Source organism: Tauraco erythrolophus, chromosome 3 (assembly GCF_009769465.1).
Source record: "Tauraco erythrolophus isolate bTauEry1 chromosome 3, bTauEry1.pri, whole genome shotgun sequence".
NCBI classification, from domain to species: Eukaryota; Metazoa; Chordata; class Aves; order Musophagiformes; family Musophagidae; genus Tauraco; species Tauraco erythrolophus.
This window is the reverse complement of record NC_141467.1, coordinates 20,833,277-20,851,136: the sequence shown is the minus strand read 5'-3', so window position 1 is coordinate 20,851,136 and position 17,860 is coordinate 20,833,277. Positions and strand designations below refer to the sequence as shown.

The window sequence follows — 17,860 nt, the reverse complement described above, 5'->3', positions numbered from 1 at the left end:
TATTCTGCATTTGAATTCTAGTAAAAAAGCAAACATGAACAGTTTATGGTTAAGCTGGTATTTGGGAAATGCCAAGTTGACACCAAAATTGTGGTAATTTTATCTGTTGTTTAAGTAACGCTTGTGTGACATTTCCCCAATCCAGTCCTGCCAGTTACTCAGAAACAGCAAGCTATGTAGTGCCCCCTCTTTGCATGTTATAAAACCTCCACGTTGGCTAATTTCTGCCTGAATAATCTTCTAAGATGTTTCATACTCCTCTCTCTGATGGCTCCTTCACTCAGAAACCAAAATACTTAGAAGTAGCATCCTATGGACGCGTTGCTTCTCTCCCTTCAGTCCCTCTCCCGGGCAGCTGAAAGGGAAAGGGCAGCAGCCACAGCGCTGGTGTTTTCTGCTCTGCGATTCACTCATCTCTGTGCCATGCTCTTGTCTTTAGGATGGATATACCATACCCATAAGCTTTTCAACACCTGCTCTTTCTGTCCCATTCCAGCTTACTGATCTGAATCATGCTTTAGCTTACTGGTACAAAACCTGCTGAAAGGATGTTTTATTTAATCTTTTATATAGCTTTAAATTGCAATTTTTTTAAACAACTTAGTATTAGTCCCACATTAAGATCATGTTTAGACTTGAATCCTTGTTCCAATGAACTGTACAAAGGCCGTAGTAAAAATGCCTGTGCAACGCTCCTCATACACACTCCCAAATACATATGCATGGCTTTCCTGCATAGGAAAAGCTGACGGCTACTGCAGCTACGCTCGGGTAACGCCCAGCTGCACTCAAATCCCTGCTGATCACGCCACAGCTACAAAATCTCAGGGAGAGATGGAGCTGACCCTGCTGCCTCGCCATCCCCTGCCCTGTCCTGCATTGCAGGCTGGTTCCCTTTGCCACCTCGCAGCCCAACACAAAGCTATGCCCGGCGACTCCGGGCGCCCGGGCCTTGAAAGCATCCTTTCTCCCTTCTTTTTCAGCGCGAGGCGCCATCCCACAAAAGAAGGCGCTCTGCCCTTCAAAAGGTTTCTGTTTGCGGGCCGTGGCCTGCCCTGAATCGGCTGCATTCACCAGCTCGCCCTCCGTCTCGGGCTGCTCCCTCTCTGGCTGCACCCAGCAAGAGCCAGATATAAATCTCTCCCGCTCAAAGGAAATATTTAGCAGCAAAACGAGTAGAAAACAAAAGGCTTCTCTGTTACTCACCCAATCCTCTCGCTCAGGGTGGCTCTAACTAACAAGCGGGCAACGGAGCGCTCCTGCCCGGAACGGCTGTGCCAGGGGGATGGGGAGCGGGGCTGCGCCATGCCTGGGAACCCGCCGGTGCGCCCAAACGGTCTCAAGCACTGGCTGGCAAACGCAGAGCTTTTTCCATCAAGTCCACTGCTTGGTAAGCATGAGAGGCCTGCTTAGGGCAGCAAGGGGAAAAAAACCCCAATGTTTCCTGTTAGTGCTGCAAGAGGAAAACTCGAGACAAGTTAACACAATTTTACGTACGTATTCAAAGCCGAGGAACATTAATCCACAGCTTATTGGTGTTCTGCTCTTATTTCCTGCGGCATGAGCTGTTCCGAAATTTAAGATGTAAGATGCAGATCAACTTTGTTCCTCTTTTTATTGTAACCTCGATTGTATTGTTTGGTAATTCTCAAGAAAGCCTGGAGAGGCCAAGCCTCCACGTCAATTAATTGATGTAACTGCGCTCTGGCTCTCTGACACAGAAACTTAACAGGTTTCTATTGAAAAATATTTATCACAGAGATAGATAACCATTTCATAAGCAGTAACACAAGAGAGACAGCTAAGCCACTGTACTAGAACTCGGAAAGTCCTTTTGGGAAGGAAGAGGTGCAGGACAGGGCATGCACCAGCATCTGCCAGACAGAGACACTGGAACCCGTAATGCTCTGCCGGGGACGTCAGCCGAGGAGGACGGCTGCCCACCCCCACCCTGTAACCCACCCGTCAGACTGGCCGCTTCACCAGCCCCCCTGAATTCGTCACCGACTGGGAGTCAGAGCAGTGAGGTTTCAGGTGGCCGCTGAAGCTCCTGACAGCAGCCCCCAGAAGCAGAACCAGGGACTGCGGGGGACAGGGCGCTCCTTGGGCAGTGCCTTCCCGCAGGGAGCACCCTGCCTGCCCGCGCCACGAGGACTCAGGCCAGCACAAGGGGCTGGCTCAGGCTTGCTCATTGCAGAGATTGCTAATCCAGCAGAGCAACATAAAGAAATGCACGACCCGCAGGAAGCAGAAAGAGATGTAATGCATGTGTCCCTATGTCACTGCTTGAATTCTTGCCCACCACTTCTGTGGTCATTCGATATCTTGCAAAGTAAAGGACTGTATTACCCACACGACTGAAAATTTACCTTTTACAGTACCATTAGTTTAGCTCTGCATGACCAGTAATTGATTTTTCTATATTTGTGCATCTTCTACCTAAAGCAAAAGCTTCAGTGTTTCATTTATTTTGTTTTCAAATTTTTACTTTTTGGTGCAATTATTACCTTGAAACCTACATTGGTAATGCTCAAAATTCTTTAAAAATACTGCTGTTTGAATTTTAGTCATGTACCAAAAGAAATATTACACAAAAATATCTTCTTGTTTTATCTCTACAGTTCCTGAAAAACTGCATCTTGTGGACCTGGATACAAACCAGGAAAAACCAAAACTACATGAATAGAGAAGACTTCAAATGGCCACTGTGATGTGTAACAGTCTATATACACGTTATATACATATGACTGTTTGAGAGCCTGTGTTCATCAATGTGTACAGTCTACATACTGCACAAAGTTAATTTTTCTGAGGCTTTTTTTTAAAAAAAAATCTTTTCTTTTAATTACTGTTAGAAACAAGAACAACCTTGTGGTGGCACAGAAAACGTGTACTTACTGGATTTAGTCTTACCTTCCTAGTGCCACTGCTCATTAACTATGAAATGATTTTGCGAATCTGTCACTCAACACAATAGTTTCTACATTTTTTCTTATTGCATTTGTACATGTAACAATTTGGTACAAATGTTTACAACAAAATGTAAAGTTCATTGATACAATGCCTTTTGTGATGGCCATAACGGGTTACTAGCCAACTCTGTAGTTTTTTAGAGACGTTTTCAGCTGAACTTGGAAAAATAGGAAATGTATCATAGCTTAAAATAAATGTACATAATATACAATATATATATTTATACACATGTGTATGTTTACATACACATATATTGATATAATATTTAAAGTAATGTTTAGTTTTGATCAGTTCTCTGAGTGCTGGGACTACCTGGCAAATAAATCTAGAAACGGAATTTGCCCACAATTAAATAATCATTTCCACAACTTAGAAAAATATACTTTTACTAAATAAGGTTTAAATTAACTGATTTATGGATATAGCACGGAGTATAACAGTTTCCAGACTCTGGCATGATTAAATCTGAAAGAACCCAAGCTACTACGAACCGGTAACGCACGCTGCCCCGCAGCCAAACACAGAAGAGCACGGAAATATGAGCTGCCGCTGCAGCCATCGTCGGTGCCACCCAAACCCTCTCTGCTTCGGTCACGTCTTAAACAGGCTTCATTTCCACCCGATACCAGTTGCCCCCCTGACCTCACGCTCTGTTATTTAAGGCCCACTCCAACCACAGCCACACAGCGTCTGCTGCCTTTTCCAAGCCTGGCACTGGCTGACGGATACGAGCAGCTCCCCACTTCCACGCGACTCTTGCCTCAAGAGCTAACATATGAGCAAGGTCCCTAATTAACAACTTGGAGGACCATCAGTACTCGAGCTTCACCTTACAGATTTTGATCTACTGCATAGGTAAATATATCATAGCATAACATACATATATGTGTGTGTGTATATATATATATGTATATATACATATACACATGTGTGTGTGAGCATGTGTACATCTCTATATAAACAATTTCATGGAGCTGTGTGTAGTAATGCGATATACCATGGTATCCTGCATAAGTTATCTGATTTTTTTTTTTAAATATATAGGCACCAGAAATAAGTACTATAGAGCAAATCAACCTTTAAAAATTAAAGTTAAATCAGTGGACAAGAACTTTGGTAAAGCTTGTCAATATTTATTTTTTTTTATTCAAATACAGTCAAAGTCTATCAGTTACCATCACCCTCTTCACAAGAGGAAAGTGCATGTGTTTTTTTTCTAAAGAAAACGATACGTAAAGTGGGGCTTAAGGATTCAAGAAAATTCTGAATTAAATGTTTACATTTTTCAAAAGATTACTGTCTTTCTCATGGAATGAAAGCTAAATAGAGTTCTTGTCCTGTATGTATTTTATTTATCGTATGCATATATATATAAATATATATGTATGTATGTCTCTGTTTATGTACCTGTGTGTGTATATACACATCCACACACTTTTTAACATGAGAGAGGAACGTGTTTTTCTCCACTTTGTATGTGGAGACTTACACGTTCCTCCCTGTCTTGTACCCTGTGCAGTATAAGCTCTAGAGATGAGGCCAAACAAAAAGATATAGTTCACCATAGTGTATTAGTTCATGTAGCAAAGTCATTTTTAAGCAAGTAAAATAAAGCTCTGTATTCCAAACTTCTTTTCCTTTACATTTCTCATAAAGAAAAGGAAGGAAAAGGAAAGAGGGGAGGGAGTAGGATTATGGCAGTAGCACTGAGCCAGTGGTACGCGTGCGTGTGCGTGCGTGCAAGCACGTGCACACACGCACACGCGCACACACGTGCACAGAGAGCAGGGCTTTGGTTGACAAATGCAGATTGTCCAGAGAAGGTGGATGCATAAGTAAGGAAGACTACAGTGATGCAATTGTATCTTTTATGTTTGCATGGAGTGAGAAAACAAATTCAATTGGGAAAAAAAAAAAAAAGCAAAGACCTCTTTTTAGGTCCCTCATCAGTGAGAGCATACTCAGTATGCTAGAGAATTTATCTGAAACCTTTTAAATCAAGGCCTCTTTATTACAAAAATAAAAACGAACAAACAAAAAAGTATGAGAGACGACAAGATGCCGAAGTGTCACTCCAATCGTCCCTGCAGAGAACAATTGCATCCCATTTATTATTCATTCTCTTCTCTCATTTCTACGATGTCTGTCATTTCCTCTGTGTGAGGCATGTCGGTCATTGCAGAGTCTTCACCTTCTGTAGCTGTTTCATTCTCATTCCGCTTCTTTTTCTAGATTGAAACAAGCATTCAGAAACCTATCAGTAAGTTGTGCATGAACACAGTCCTACAAACTTCGGGCACTGGGAGAAGCCAGGTGCAAATAATGGGATTTTTTTAGTATGTTATTAAGAGATAGAATATTTATGTCATATTCATGGCTTGTCACTAATAAGTTGTCTTAACTTAGCATGTTTCCATAACCTTCCCAGCACTCAGCTTTCTCCTTTCTAACATAAATGCAATAATAGAGGCATTTCTTATGCTAAGCAACATCCAAAACAGGCTTCAGCATGACTAGAGGAAAGAGAGCATCTGGAATCTTTTACACCACAGACTTTTTATTAAAAAAAAAAAAAACAACAGAAAAGCAAACAAAATATGAGAGAAGATAGGCTGCTCTAGGTGGGGAAGAGAGAGAGGTGGCAACCTAATTTCTCAAATGTCAAACTTCAGGAATTTTGCAAGATGTGAGTATTCTGGCTTTCTTGGTATTGCTGATCTACTGTGATCCTCTACCCCACCAGAGCCAAGTAATATTAGAGTATCTTTGGCTAGCAGGGGCAGGAGGGCATTCAAGAGTCCTATGATTCATCCAGGATGTTCTGAATTAGTAAAGCTAAGAAGCATTCAGCCCCACTACAAAACCAGTTGAAGCATCTGTTCCTCATTATCCATTTCTCAGCAGGCTGACTAGTTTTACAGAAAACACTTGTACAGCTGACAAAAAATCCCCCACAGGTATTATTGATTCAGCTGAACTGGGCACATCACAGTTCCAAAATTTCAGAGGTGTCTACACGACGCTTGATTTGCAGCTCTCAAACGCCACCCACTTATTACCACTGTAGGTAAAAACAAGTTGGTGTATACAACTACTGGTTGGCTCTGCCACTGTCACATTGGCTGCTTAGACGATGTGTCAGCTACGTAATAATTCTGGTACGGGAATAAATTAGGTTGGCACAGTTATTATTGCTACTACCTGCACTCATCACTGCGAAAAATTAAGCACCATGTCCCTGGCCAGAAACACTCTACGGGCTACTACTGTAACAAACGAGCAATGAGGAGGTTAGTCCAAACAGATACATGTCGTGAAACCACAGGCCAAGAACAGCCATTTCAGTGTCTACAGGTTTTATTATAGGTCTATTTTCTTTCAAACCTTGTACACTTTGGTCTATTGCCATGGCCTGCATTGTTAATACATATCAAAACTGATTTTAGTTTGTTCCAGCATAAGGCTTTTAGATATTCCACCTTCCATATTTTTTTGCTAAGAATAGAAATGGTGGGTATCTTCACTTGGCCCTTAGTAAGAAGCCTAATTAAAAAAAAAGAAAGCAATTGCATGGAAGAGTCCTGCATTATGGAATGATGTACACACCATGCTATTTCTGCTTGGAGTTGGGCCTGGTGCCCTACACAGTGCCTTGAACACACAACTGGAGGGACGCAACATGCAGGTACTGCGACATACTCAGTCACCAGGCCAATATTTATCCTACGTTTGACCTCATTTAGTGGAATATCCTTTGAATATTCTTTGAAATCCATGTAACACACTACTCTGTACATGCAGGACTGTCGTGTCTGAAATGTAAAAGTATGCCTATGTACAAGTATATGCCTATATGTAAAAGTATGCCTATGAGAAATCCTCACCTTAAGGATTTAAGGTTTAAGTATTTGCAAGCTCTTATCCTTTATTACCGCAGGAGTATATCTTGTTTTAAGCTGCTTCTTTAGATGGCAAAAAAAATAAGCAACTGTACTTTTTGTCCATTTTCAGCAGAGCTGGTGTTATAAGGAAATAAAAGTATACATATATATACACACACGTGTACATATACATACAATAAGCTTAGACTAGTAGTTCCTATGTCTACATAAAGAAGCTACGTTGTACTGTAGTAGCAGATCTGCAGTGCAAAATAGGTGGTGATAAGGACATGATATCCATGATATATGTGTTCTGAGGAGCACGAGGTTTTCTCCAGATCAGTGTGTCCCATGGCCTGGTTCCATGGCCTGGTCCCATGGCCTGAATGCCCACCAGCAGCTGGAGGGCACCTTTTGGTTTTATTTCAACCTGAAGGATTCCCAAGTTGCACACGCTTGATACTGCACAGGGAAGCAAACCAAATGCAGCAAGTGTGGATGCTGGGGAATTACATTTCAAAAGCGTACTCTTAATCTGAACTCAAATACACTATATTCATCAACTGCTTTCACCAGATCCCACAGAACCTAATTCTTACCTGTTTCCGATAGACGTAACAGGCTGCTATTGCAACCATGGTGGATTCTCCTACAAAACCAGCTAAAAGGGATCCTACTCCAAGAGTGGCTCCATGAACTCTGTGGGTGGCATAAAAAGAAAGTAGTCATGGTTGTGTGAGAATGCATGATTCATAATTATATTTTCACTGGCATATATAATCAATCTGTTGTTAGAAATGTCTCCTTCAAAGACATAATACATTGGCAAAGAAAATAACTGGTATTTCAAAGGACTTTTTTGTTTCTTAATGGCTTCACTGTTTAGTAAAGGAACCACATTCTGAATCAAATTGTGGCCTAAGACTTTAAAGTCTTGTACAGAGTGCTGTAGAATAGATTATGTAACTTATAAACAAGATGTATTCTTCCATTAGCTTTCTTAACAGTGCATTTAATAACGTGGAAATAAATTCCCCTTTGGACATGTTTTTGCCTCTTTGACATTTGCATATTTTTTTCAAAAGGAACATCACTATCATGCCTGCCTAGAGCAGTCACACTTGTAACTTTGTAAATGTTTAATTTCCAGATATTGACAATATTCAGGCTTTATATTATGGTTAGTATTTGGGGAAAATGTTCTGAGCTATGCAAATTCAGCTATCAAGTGACAGGGAAGAGGAATAAAGAGGAAGGCAAACTCCTCAGGTCTGTGGAGAACAATGATTTACCCCAAGTAAGGCAGCACAATGAGACTAGTGATGAGGACGATAATCCGCAGCACTGAGCTGGGTGCCAACACAAATGTCTTCTTCAGAGTCATCAGCCAACCAGTCAAGTGTGCTCGGACAGTCACTGTTAATAAACAGGGGAAGGGGAGGGGATGGGGAGAAAGGGAGGCAAGAGTAGTAAAAAGAAAGTCAGTCATCTCATATGAAGCTTTTTCATGCAGAGAGCACTGTTCAGAAATAACCATGGTGAAACTCGTTTCTGGTAACTTTGCACACTGGGAAACTCTACTAGAAATGAAGTAGATACTATAACCAAATTTCTGTAATATACTGACTTTTGGAATAATAAAAAAAACAACATAAAGCTAGTGATGGAGAGCAATCTTTCCTAAGAGCTGCTTTCTTACAACCAATGTATTAGATTGTCCATTCTGTTTTCTTCATTAAAAAAACCCTATCCCCTTCCCTAAACAGAAATCATACCAAGGAAGATGTTCCATCTAACTCTGGTGTGGTGCAAAAAGATATCTGCATGTACCTATTCTTGTATTTGTAGTTAAACTTTATTACAAAACTGTCTTGTCATATAAGCAGAAAACACTACATGATGTAGCATTTAATTATAGAAGGTAGAAATTTTTTGAGGGGAAACATTTTGATTGTTGCTGTCAAGCTTGTCTCTCTCTTGAACAGGGGCACAATCTTTTATTCTACGTTGTTTGTACCCTGAAGATATGTGAAAGAGCCACTAAGTCTGGCAGCAGAAGGGGAGGCTAATGCAGGTGATGTTACTGTGGAGGTGGTCCTAGATGCTATTCCAAATAGTTAACGCCAGTCCTGGCACACATGTATCGCTACTGCCTTTCATGGGTGTGTGTTGGTCAACTATAACAGACAGATTTCAGGCTTTACTTTTGACAGCCAGAAATCTGTCTATTGACAGACTGCTCTTACTGCAGCAACATTTGTCTCTTGACTTCGATGTAAATAGTCTTGGTCTACACCAGCTTCAATAAAAAATGTGTTACTTATGCTAGGCGTGCATTTAGCCACTCTTGTGCGTACAGCCATGCCAGACTCTATGACCATGCCTCACAGTTGGTTTGGTTTTGAGGTTACAGAGTTTTTATTTTCTTGTTTTTTACCTGGAAGTGGAAAGAAGGAGAAGATGCGCAAAGGAACAACACACAGCTCTGCAAAAGCGAAGTCTACTCCAATTATGTCAACTAAAATCTTCTCTGACACATTTGGCGTCCAAAACATCACAAAGCAGAGCTAGGAAGAACAAAATTAAGAAATGTTTATATTTCAGAAGGGAAGCACAACAAAAGATAGGCCCTCCTGGTCTAACAAATTTGTTTACTGATGGGTCGATAACTCTACTGATGATAAATATACATACAGTATATTTATACTTAGCTTGACATAGAGTACACATGTGCAGGTAAGAGAGGCATGTTAACTTCAGGAGCAATTCCTGCTCTTCATGTTCCTCACATACCAAGGCTGACACATACAGAAAGAATTTTTAGTGTGCCTGTAAATAGTTGTACTTGACTGGTCTAATTGTTACAAAAATAGTAAGAAACTTGATTTTTACAGTACTTGGTCTGGTTAAGACACCCATATTCCTAAACAGATTATCAAATGCTTTAGTAATTAAAGATTTCAACTACTACAAGGCCCAGAGATCTGACCTAAGTTTTTTAAAGTTTTAAACACACTGCTGATACTAGTACTGTTCATATGCAACATGCCTGATAGCAAGGCAAAGGTGCTCAGCATAGTCCTGCAGACATGGTGTCCTCAGGCCACAAATCCACTAGGTCTTGCTGGTTTTTTTTTAAAGAGCATGCTGCTTAGTCCATACATGAAAGGAAAACTTCCATAAAAAGCCCACAACAAATGGTACAGCGGTAGTACAGGCTTTTTAATTTTTTGGTCAATACTGAGGCAGGGCTTTAGTCCGAGCTGAGGGGGCTGTTTGGCAGCTGGCAGGTCCACCTTCGGTTCAAGGCACTCACTGAAGAACAGTGCTGACAGCCCTCAGAGGACTTCTCCTCTAGGAAGGAGTACCTGACATCCTTTCAAGTGTAACTACTTTGTTATTTAACTTGGTTTTGTGATGTAAAAAGTTTTCCCTTCCTGTTATTCTTGCAGTAAAGCAGGTGTTAAGGAAGGCGGCTGACTGAACGGGGCAAAACTTGAGACCTTAAACTCTCTGGCGCTCCTCTTGTCAGGTTACAAACCAGCGTACGAGGTAAATTATGTGCACCAGCTGTACAATCTGATGGCTCTGTAAGACTCTATAACCACTCTCTTATAATTTAGCCTACGAACTAGTATCATAGAATCTAGTTCTTTTTTTTTTAACCAGTTGTCACATCCCTACATGTTCAGATGGCTTTTAAGGCTAGCCTTTGAAGTCCTACCACCTCCAAGACAGCTGGGATTTCACATTCATTTTTCAGTTGTGTGCCAGATATTGTCCTTTCTGTTTAGCCTACATGTACCCAGACCACAGAAGTTTCCCAAGGCCTGTGACCGAGTGTCCTGTGGGAGGTCTTGCATTCTGACCACCTGTATGGTAAAAAAAACATTTCACCTTCCTGCAAAAAGGCTCATCTTCTATCTTCTTCTCCACTTCTTAGGGTAGGAACCACTATTTATTTTTCACAATTGAAATTTTTACTTGACTAATTTGGTGCTGTCTTGCAGTGTATCTCCATCACCTATACAGAGAATAGTAAGTGGAGGACGCTCAGAGTAGAAGACAAATGAACTGAGCATGGATTTTTATCTGCTTTAGCCAGCACTTTTTCCTCCCTGTCAAACTACTTGTACAGGGTACATCTGAAATAAAGAGGACAACCTAGAGCACAGAAGGTTGTGTGGTTGAGAATCCAGTTGTTAAAAAGTAACTGCACAGTGACAGAGAGAATTCTTTCATTGTTGCAGACACCATTAGGCAGACTGCAGCAACGTATACTCTTACTGCAAATGACCTGTAAAGCAACCATACGGGGCATATTTTGTCAAATCTTTCTTCCAAGTCCAATAAACAAAATAAGATGCAAAGATATCCACCCTTCAATTATAATTTGCTGTTTTCATGAAAGCAAAGACCTTTGCGCTGCTTGTAGTGCACAATGCCATTAGTTTCCTGCTGAGCAGTCTAGTTACTGGTGCTGCAAGATTCCATACGTTTACGCTAACAGCAGCGTCTGCCCACTGCTAGCAAAAGGCAAATAGAGCAGTCTTTCCTTCTTCAGCAGTTGTTCGAAAGAATATTCTAACATGGTTAGAGAGGCAAGCAAATAAGTGACCAAAAAGCATTGCTCTCAATCCCATTCTCCTTAAAGTGAAAGGTTTTTTTGGGGCTTTAATAAGAACAGACTCAATCTCCATCCAGCTACTATGGGAGGAAGGTTGGTTTGCAAACCAGGGGTAATGACTTATACCCAGGTGGCATGCAGTCATTCCTCCTCAGCTGTTGCAAACTGCAGTGTTCTCTGCTCCTCTGATAGAAAAGAGACAGTGCTGATAAATGGCTTCAAAGAGCACGTTTTATAGCAGCTGGTGGGTAAAGACAGCAGTGATTGCTAAGCTCAAGAATAAGCAGTTTGAGGAGGTGAGGCATGGTAGCAGAAGGACCTTCTATTTCTGTCTCAGTATGTTTCCATCTTTCGGTTGCAATATTGGTAACTAGTTTCGTTTTGCAAAGAGATTCCTCTCTGTCATCTTATGAGCAGATGATATTCTCATTGCCCGGAGGGAAATAAGCTGCAGGAAAATAAATTAACGCTTTGCATGATGGAAGCCCTCTGCAATTTAACTTTTAGAGTGCCTGCAGCTTGGGAAGTTTCTGTATTATTTCAAAGACAAGCTCAAAATGCAGTAGGGAAAAAAACCCACCAGGTTCTACTCCAAGAAAACAGTAACACTAAACCTGCAAAGATGGGAAGCTACCTTGGCTACCAATACTATTACAGATGAGGTATACTGAAAATAGGATGAAGTCTTAGCTTTTTTGTGATGTTGAGTGGTCTGTATGATGTTTGTGGTTACCTTGGTAAAGGATGAAGACTGATCAGAAAGGAGGCTGGAGAAGATGGTAATGGATTAAACAATGCAAGTAGTCCAGTGAAACAGGGAGTGTGGCACACACACCTTGATGCGATCTACTCAGCAAAGATTTTAGGAAATAGATTTACCTATAGTACGTCTCCTATCTTTCTTTTAGTTAAAGGAAAGCTTGTTTCCCCCTTATGTCTTTCTGTGTGTGTCTGCAAGGCTAAAAATAGAATAAACAGGCTTCAGTAGGGTTACAGTTATACCCTCATTTAATCTAATCAAGAGGTGAAGACCAAACAGTAACAGTTTCTGCACAGGCTTGCAGCAAGCATGTGTAATGGCTCTGCAGCTTCAGGTTGCAATTGCAGTTGGCTGCAATGGCTATATACAGTAATGAATATTGCACTTGTAATTTTTGCTGAGGCTGAAGCGTTCTAATGCCTTGGGAGTAAGGATTTTGCTAGCAACAGAGTTGATTTGATTGTCTGTTATAGTATGAGTACAGCATGATACTAAAAGATAGTTTTGTTAAAGCTTTTGATCACTTAAATGGAACTTCAACTGAGCAGCAATGAGCGCTTTAAAAATACAGGAAAAAATGAAGATATAAACAGGAGAGTGGAACACTGCAGGGAATCTGCAGGCCTGAGTAAAGACAGTAGTATTTATCACGGTGGTGTTATCTCTATATAAACTACAGTAGCCTAAGCATTTCTGGAAGTGTTTTAATCATTTGAACAGATCTGAAGGGTTGTGCTATTGGGTAATGTGTCTTTAACCGATCTACAGTAGTAAAATTTGAAGGACTTTATTGAGTATGTCAATAATTTACAGCAGCATAAGAAAATCAGTACAGCTGTACTAGATCAGACCAACGCTCCAGCCAGACTAATAGCGTCTCCCTGCTAAAGGTCACAGGGGGTTTGCCTAAGGAAAGGGCACAAAGAGCAGGGCAAGTGCAGAGTTAAGAAGTGCCCTTCCCCAGCGGCATCATCTGAGCTACAGGCAGTTACAGCTGCAGGAGTTCAGTAACTGTGGTGCACTTTCAACCCATGCAGCATTACGTTGCGCATACAAAACATCTAATAGTAATGATATTTTTTTTTTTTTGCCATCCAGTTGTGCATTAAAAAAGTAAAAAAAACCCCTCTCACTTGTGGCTAGACACTCTCCATAAGCAGGTATGCTTACTTTCATGTGGAACCTTGCTATTCTCAGCTAGCAAATTCGGTGTCTAGGCATATTAAAAGGTTGAACGTCAAAAACTTCTGTCGTTGACAAGCCTGAGAAAATGCACCAAACTTTGTTTCAGCAGGGAAAGCACCAAACTGCTAGTGCTCAGTCCAACTTCTCTTTAATCTCTTTTCTTAAGTACACTTCATGCATTTGACTTTCACAACAACGAACGGCTGTTCATGAGAGTTTGTTTCAGAAGCAGCGTGTGTGAGTTTGAATGCTAGTCGTTCTTGAAAACTAACTCTCTTGTCATAGGCTCAGCATCTCCTGGAAGCTATTTCCATTTATTCTGCCTGCTGACAGGGATTACTAAGCCTCAGAGGCCCACTACATAATGCATTATTATACATTATGCTAACAAAGGCTATTGTCATGTGTAATCTGCAGGCTGCTAGATTGATTTGCTTCTAGGCACTTGTAGAAAGCTGCCTGTCTTTTGGGACATTCATTAATAAATATAAGGCACAAAAGAGTATTCCAGTGAGCTATGAACAACAGTACAGCATTTCTAGACTTCAGTGCAGTCTCTAGTTAGAAGAAACACTGCCTGATCACAAAGACACGATATGGCTCTATGTTCCTCAGAAAGAAGATACAGAATCCAAACCGGATGTTTTTAAAAATGGGTTAGTTGTATACCAGCCTGGAATAAGACTGGAATAAGATTTTAGCATAGGGAAGGGTACCGTTAAACTGTTAAAGTTTCTTCTGTCATGAAATGCAGTTCATATTTTTCTCCTGCAAGACAACACTCAGCACATGTTTCTTATCATTTGTTGAACTTGATATACCTGCAGAAGTATGATTTAGAGGTGTTTTACCCTCAAAATATTGTTCTATGTATGTATTGAGGACTGTATCTTAACTAATTCAACCCATGCCTTGTTCATGACCTCTCTATGCCCACTTAGAGAACAGGTTGCCCGGAGAAGTTGTGGCTGCCCCATCCCTGGCAGTGTTCAAGGTCAGGATGGATGAGGCTTTGGGCAAGCTGGTGTAGTGGAGGGTGTCCTTGCCCATGGCAGGGGGGTTGGAACTAGATGATCTTTGAGGTCCCTTCCAACCCTAACCATTCTATGATTCTATGCTTTGTGATTCTACGTTTATGATTTATGATATGTGGTGCTGAGTGAGGGCAGAGGAAATCTACTTTACACTGCATTACACATCTCAGGTTTGAATTGCACCTCAGATCTTTGGGACAGTATCAGTTAAGTTTATCACTTCTGTTAATATGAAAGAATATAAGTCATACAATCTTGCCCTTTGAAGTGTGCAATAAACAAATCAAGAAGTAGCCTGTCTTACATGATTCAGTCTCCTGCCAAACACCTCCATGCTCTCCCTTTTTCTCACATAAGCAGAACTTCCATAATTCCAGCTCCTTTCAGAGCTTGTATCCCACTTATAAGATGAGCTAATCTTCCAGATATGTTTGTAAGTCAAAAGAATATCTTGTTCTAACTTGCATCAGTGCAAAAAACTGAATTTGACTCCTCTGTTCAACATCCTATTTTGAAAGATATTGGAAAAAAAAAAATTGTTGGATTTGCTAATGCTGTTCTTATGGCTATTCCAAATCCATTCCTTTATTGACCTTGAAAATTTAATTCTGTAAATGACTGTGTAGTACCAAGGCTTGTCCCTCAAAAACTTACTCTAGCATCTTAATGTTAAAGGAAACTGCACGTCTCTTCTGTATTTTTATGAAAAAGAACAAAAGTAACAACAGTTTTGAACTGTTAACTACTAGTACTGAAATGACAGAAATGGTTATTAATTAGTTATGCCCCTTTTCAGACTACAGTTGGAGTGTGTTTCTGTGCTGTATACAGCTTTGTAACAGAATACGAATTCCTAATACCTCCTGAAGCACTCATTCCACTATATGGTCTCTCAAGTAGTTGAACAACATGAAAAATGTTCAACAGGGTTCTTATGAAGGAAGGAGATCCAACTACTAATCAATTTACACAAATAAATGGTTTTATGTTTTACTGTGGACCAAGAAATCAAAAAGTGTAGCTTTTATCATAAAGACTTTATTCCCTGTTGATAGGAAATCCCATGTGAGTTTAGCATGAAAGTAACCAAGTGAAAAACTTGTTGCCTTCAAAGACTTAGGGTTTTTTTTTTTTTGTTAGTTTTTTTTTTCTAAGCACACTGCTATAAACAATCATCGAGTTCTTTGGAAGCTGTGGAGGAATTGCTGGGTGTGGTACGGCACTAGAGGCCAGCATCGCTGGCTTGTTACAGAAGCTTCCTGCATACCACAGCCCGGCCCACAGCAGAACGGATCTGCAGAATCCTGTGCTATCTTTGCCGTAAACCATGTCAGAGAGTGGTCTTTGTGTAGCCACCCCTTTTGGCAGTGTTGAGGAGTTTTTGGTATACAGCTTTTAAGACAAAAAGAAAAAATTCATCAGCCCAAATTGAGGCGTTGAATGTTCCCGCAGTCTGATGCTCTATTGGGATATATCATGATGATGTGCTCACATGTCCTGAAATTTTGAAGCAGGCAGAAAGTGGGTCCTTTTCTTGTATGGGAAGTGTAAGGTTTTCAAGATGAGACTAGCCAAAGCCCCAGGGAACCTGCCCTGACACCACAGCTGACCCTGCTCTGAGCCAGAGGCTGGACATGATGAACTCCTGAGGTCCTTCCGACCTGAACAATCCTGTGATCCTATGAAGCAAAAAGCCCTGGATCTGCGTGCAGTAAAAATGTCAGGCCACAGTCATATTTGAAAGCGGTTTATCATAATGCTGATGACTTGAATCACGAGGACATTCTCTTATACCAGTTATGCCTCAGGCGCGCACAAGTCAGTATAGATTTCTGTGAACTTTGTGTTCTGTGAAGAGCGGTGTAAAGCTGAAAACAGCCGTCATAACATTTGTCGAGCAGCAGGGAGAGCAAAAGAAACCAGGGCCTGCCTGTGGGAAAACTCTCTAACTTCATATCTTCTCCTGAAATAATTGGTTTCTACAGCTCTAAATCTCCCTCGCCTCCCCCAGCTTTCTTACAGTTCAGAGTGCAGGAGCACGACATGCTTCAGAAATAAAGCTAGGTCCAGCAGCTGCACAATACACTGACTTTCCGATGGCATTAACATGATGCCACATCTGCCTTCCCCCAGCTGCTGCTGCAAATATTTAGGTGGTATTTTTCAGGCTGGGTTGGGTCACTAAATTAAGATAGTCGTTGTGTCTCCCCATTGCATTATGTAACCTTATTTTTTACAGAAAGCAGGATATTTTACTGAGTACAGCCTCACTTTAAAAAGCTTGAATAAAGCAAATCTGGCAGATTCCTAGGCTCTCTTTGAAAACTGTTGACTTCACAACTTAGCCATTTTCTACTGTTCTGAGTTTTCTGCAGCCCTTGCTGCTTCCTATTGCGATTACGGAGTTTGAGCAGAAACATGCTGCAGTGACAATTTTTGACCCTTCCTTTTCTGCTTGCTCCAGCCACTCATGCAGAATAGACCCTTTGTGTGAAACCTGAACAATCATGAAGGAGACATCAGTCTCCACCTCACTGGAGCAAACAGAAATCCTTTGTTCTGGGACAAAGGCTCAGTGCGGTACCACGGATGGGACAAGGCCCTCGTGAAGATTTTATAAAGTCAGCCTCTGGTGGTCCAGCATCTTCCTGAGCAGGCAGGAATGTTTCCACTGAAGCAGAAACGAAACCTAACCTTGAAAAGATAAAGAGCTTCTCGAGCGATTGTCTGCCGATATGTCATTTTCCAATTGCTATTTTTGTGCCAGCAGCCTGAAGAGAAAAAAACAATCTAGGAGTTCAGAGATGGGCAAAATCAAAGCAGTAAAAACAAACTCATCCACTGGATGGGTGATATTATTCTACAAGCTGTCCTTGACATCCATATAAAGTATGACAGTAAAGTCAAAATAATGTGGATTTAGTCTTAAAAGTTAAAGCTGTTTTTAAAAACGTGAATATCCTAGACAGGACTTGTGAGCTCTCCTTAATACCATGAGGCTCTAACAAAGGCATTGACGAAATAAGATCGGGGACTGTGGGGGAAGTTTGTTACTCTCTTTGTATTTCCTTTCTTTGCATACTCGTGAGAGATAATGACATTGAACTCAGTCACCCAGGGAACTCCAGATACTGGCACTACTGGCAGCCGCGGTTGCGTCCTCTGTTAGGGACCAGTTTCTTACCATGACATTTCTTCCTGTGGATTTACTGCCTCTCAGTCCTTTAACCCCATGGCTCTAAAAAAAGCCAAGCTGTAACCTTTGATAATAAAGCAATGCAGAGTTGTAAAATAAAGGCAGCCAATAAAAGACAGGAAAAAATGAATGAGCCTTGAACACAAATCCAGCGGCCTCTGCAAGGGCTTAAACTTTTTGCTGCTTTTTGACCTGTGACACTGA

The 17,860-nt window shown here is 41.0% G+C and overlaps 1 protein-coding gene across 2 annotated transcripts in view; it reads right to left on the bottom strand.

Moving 5' to 3' along the window:
* Nucleotides 1-4,459: 4,459 nt before the first annotated feature.
* Nucleotides 4,460-17,860, bottom strand: part of ANKH (ANKH inorganic pyrophosphate transport regulator) — a 102,628-nt gene continuing 89,227 nt past the window's right edge. For both annotated transcript variants that reach the window (XM_086609039.1, XM_086609040.1), the window contains 4 exons: nucleotides 9,292-9,421; nucleotides 8,147-8,270; nucleotides 7,454-7,553; nucleotides 4,460-5,201 (listed from right to left, as the gene is read on the bottom strand). In XM_086609039.1, coding sequence (XP_086465165.1) covers nucleotides 5,085-5,201; nucleotides 7,454-7,553; nucleotides 8,147-8,270; nucleotides 9,292-9,421 — 471 coding nt within the window. In that variant the 3' untranslated portion in view covers nucleotides 4,460-5,084. The remainder of the gene's footprint in view (nucleotides 5,202-7,453; nucleotides 7,554-8,146; nucleotides 8,271-9,291; nucleotides 9,422-17,860) is intronic.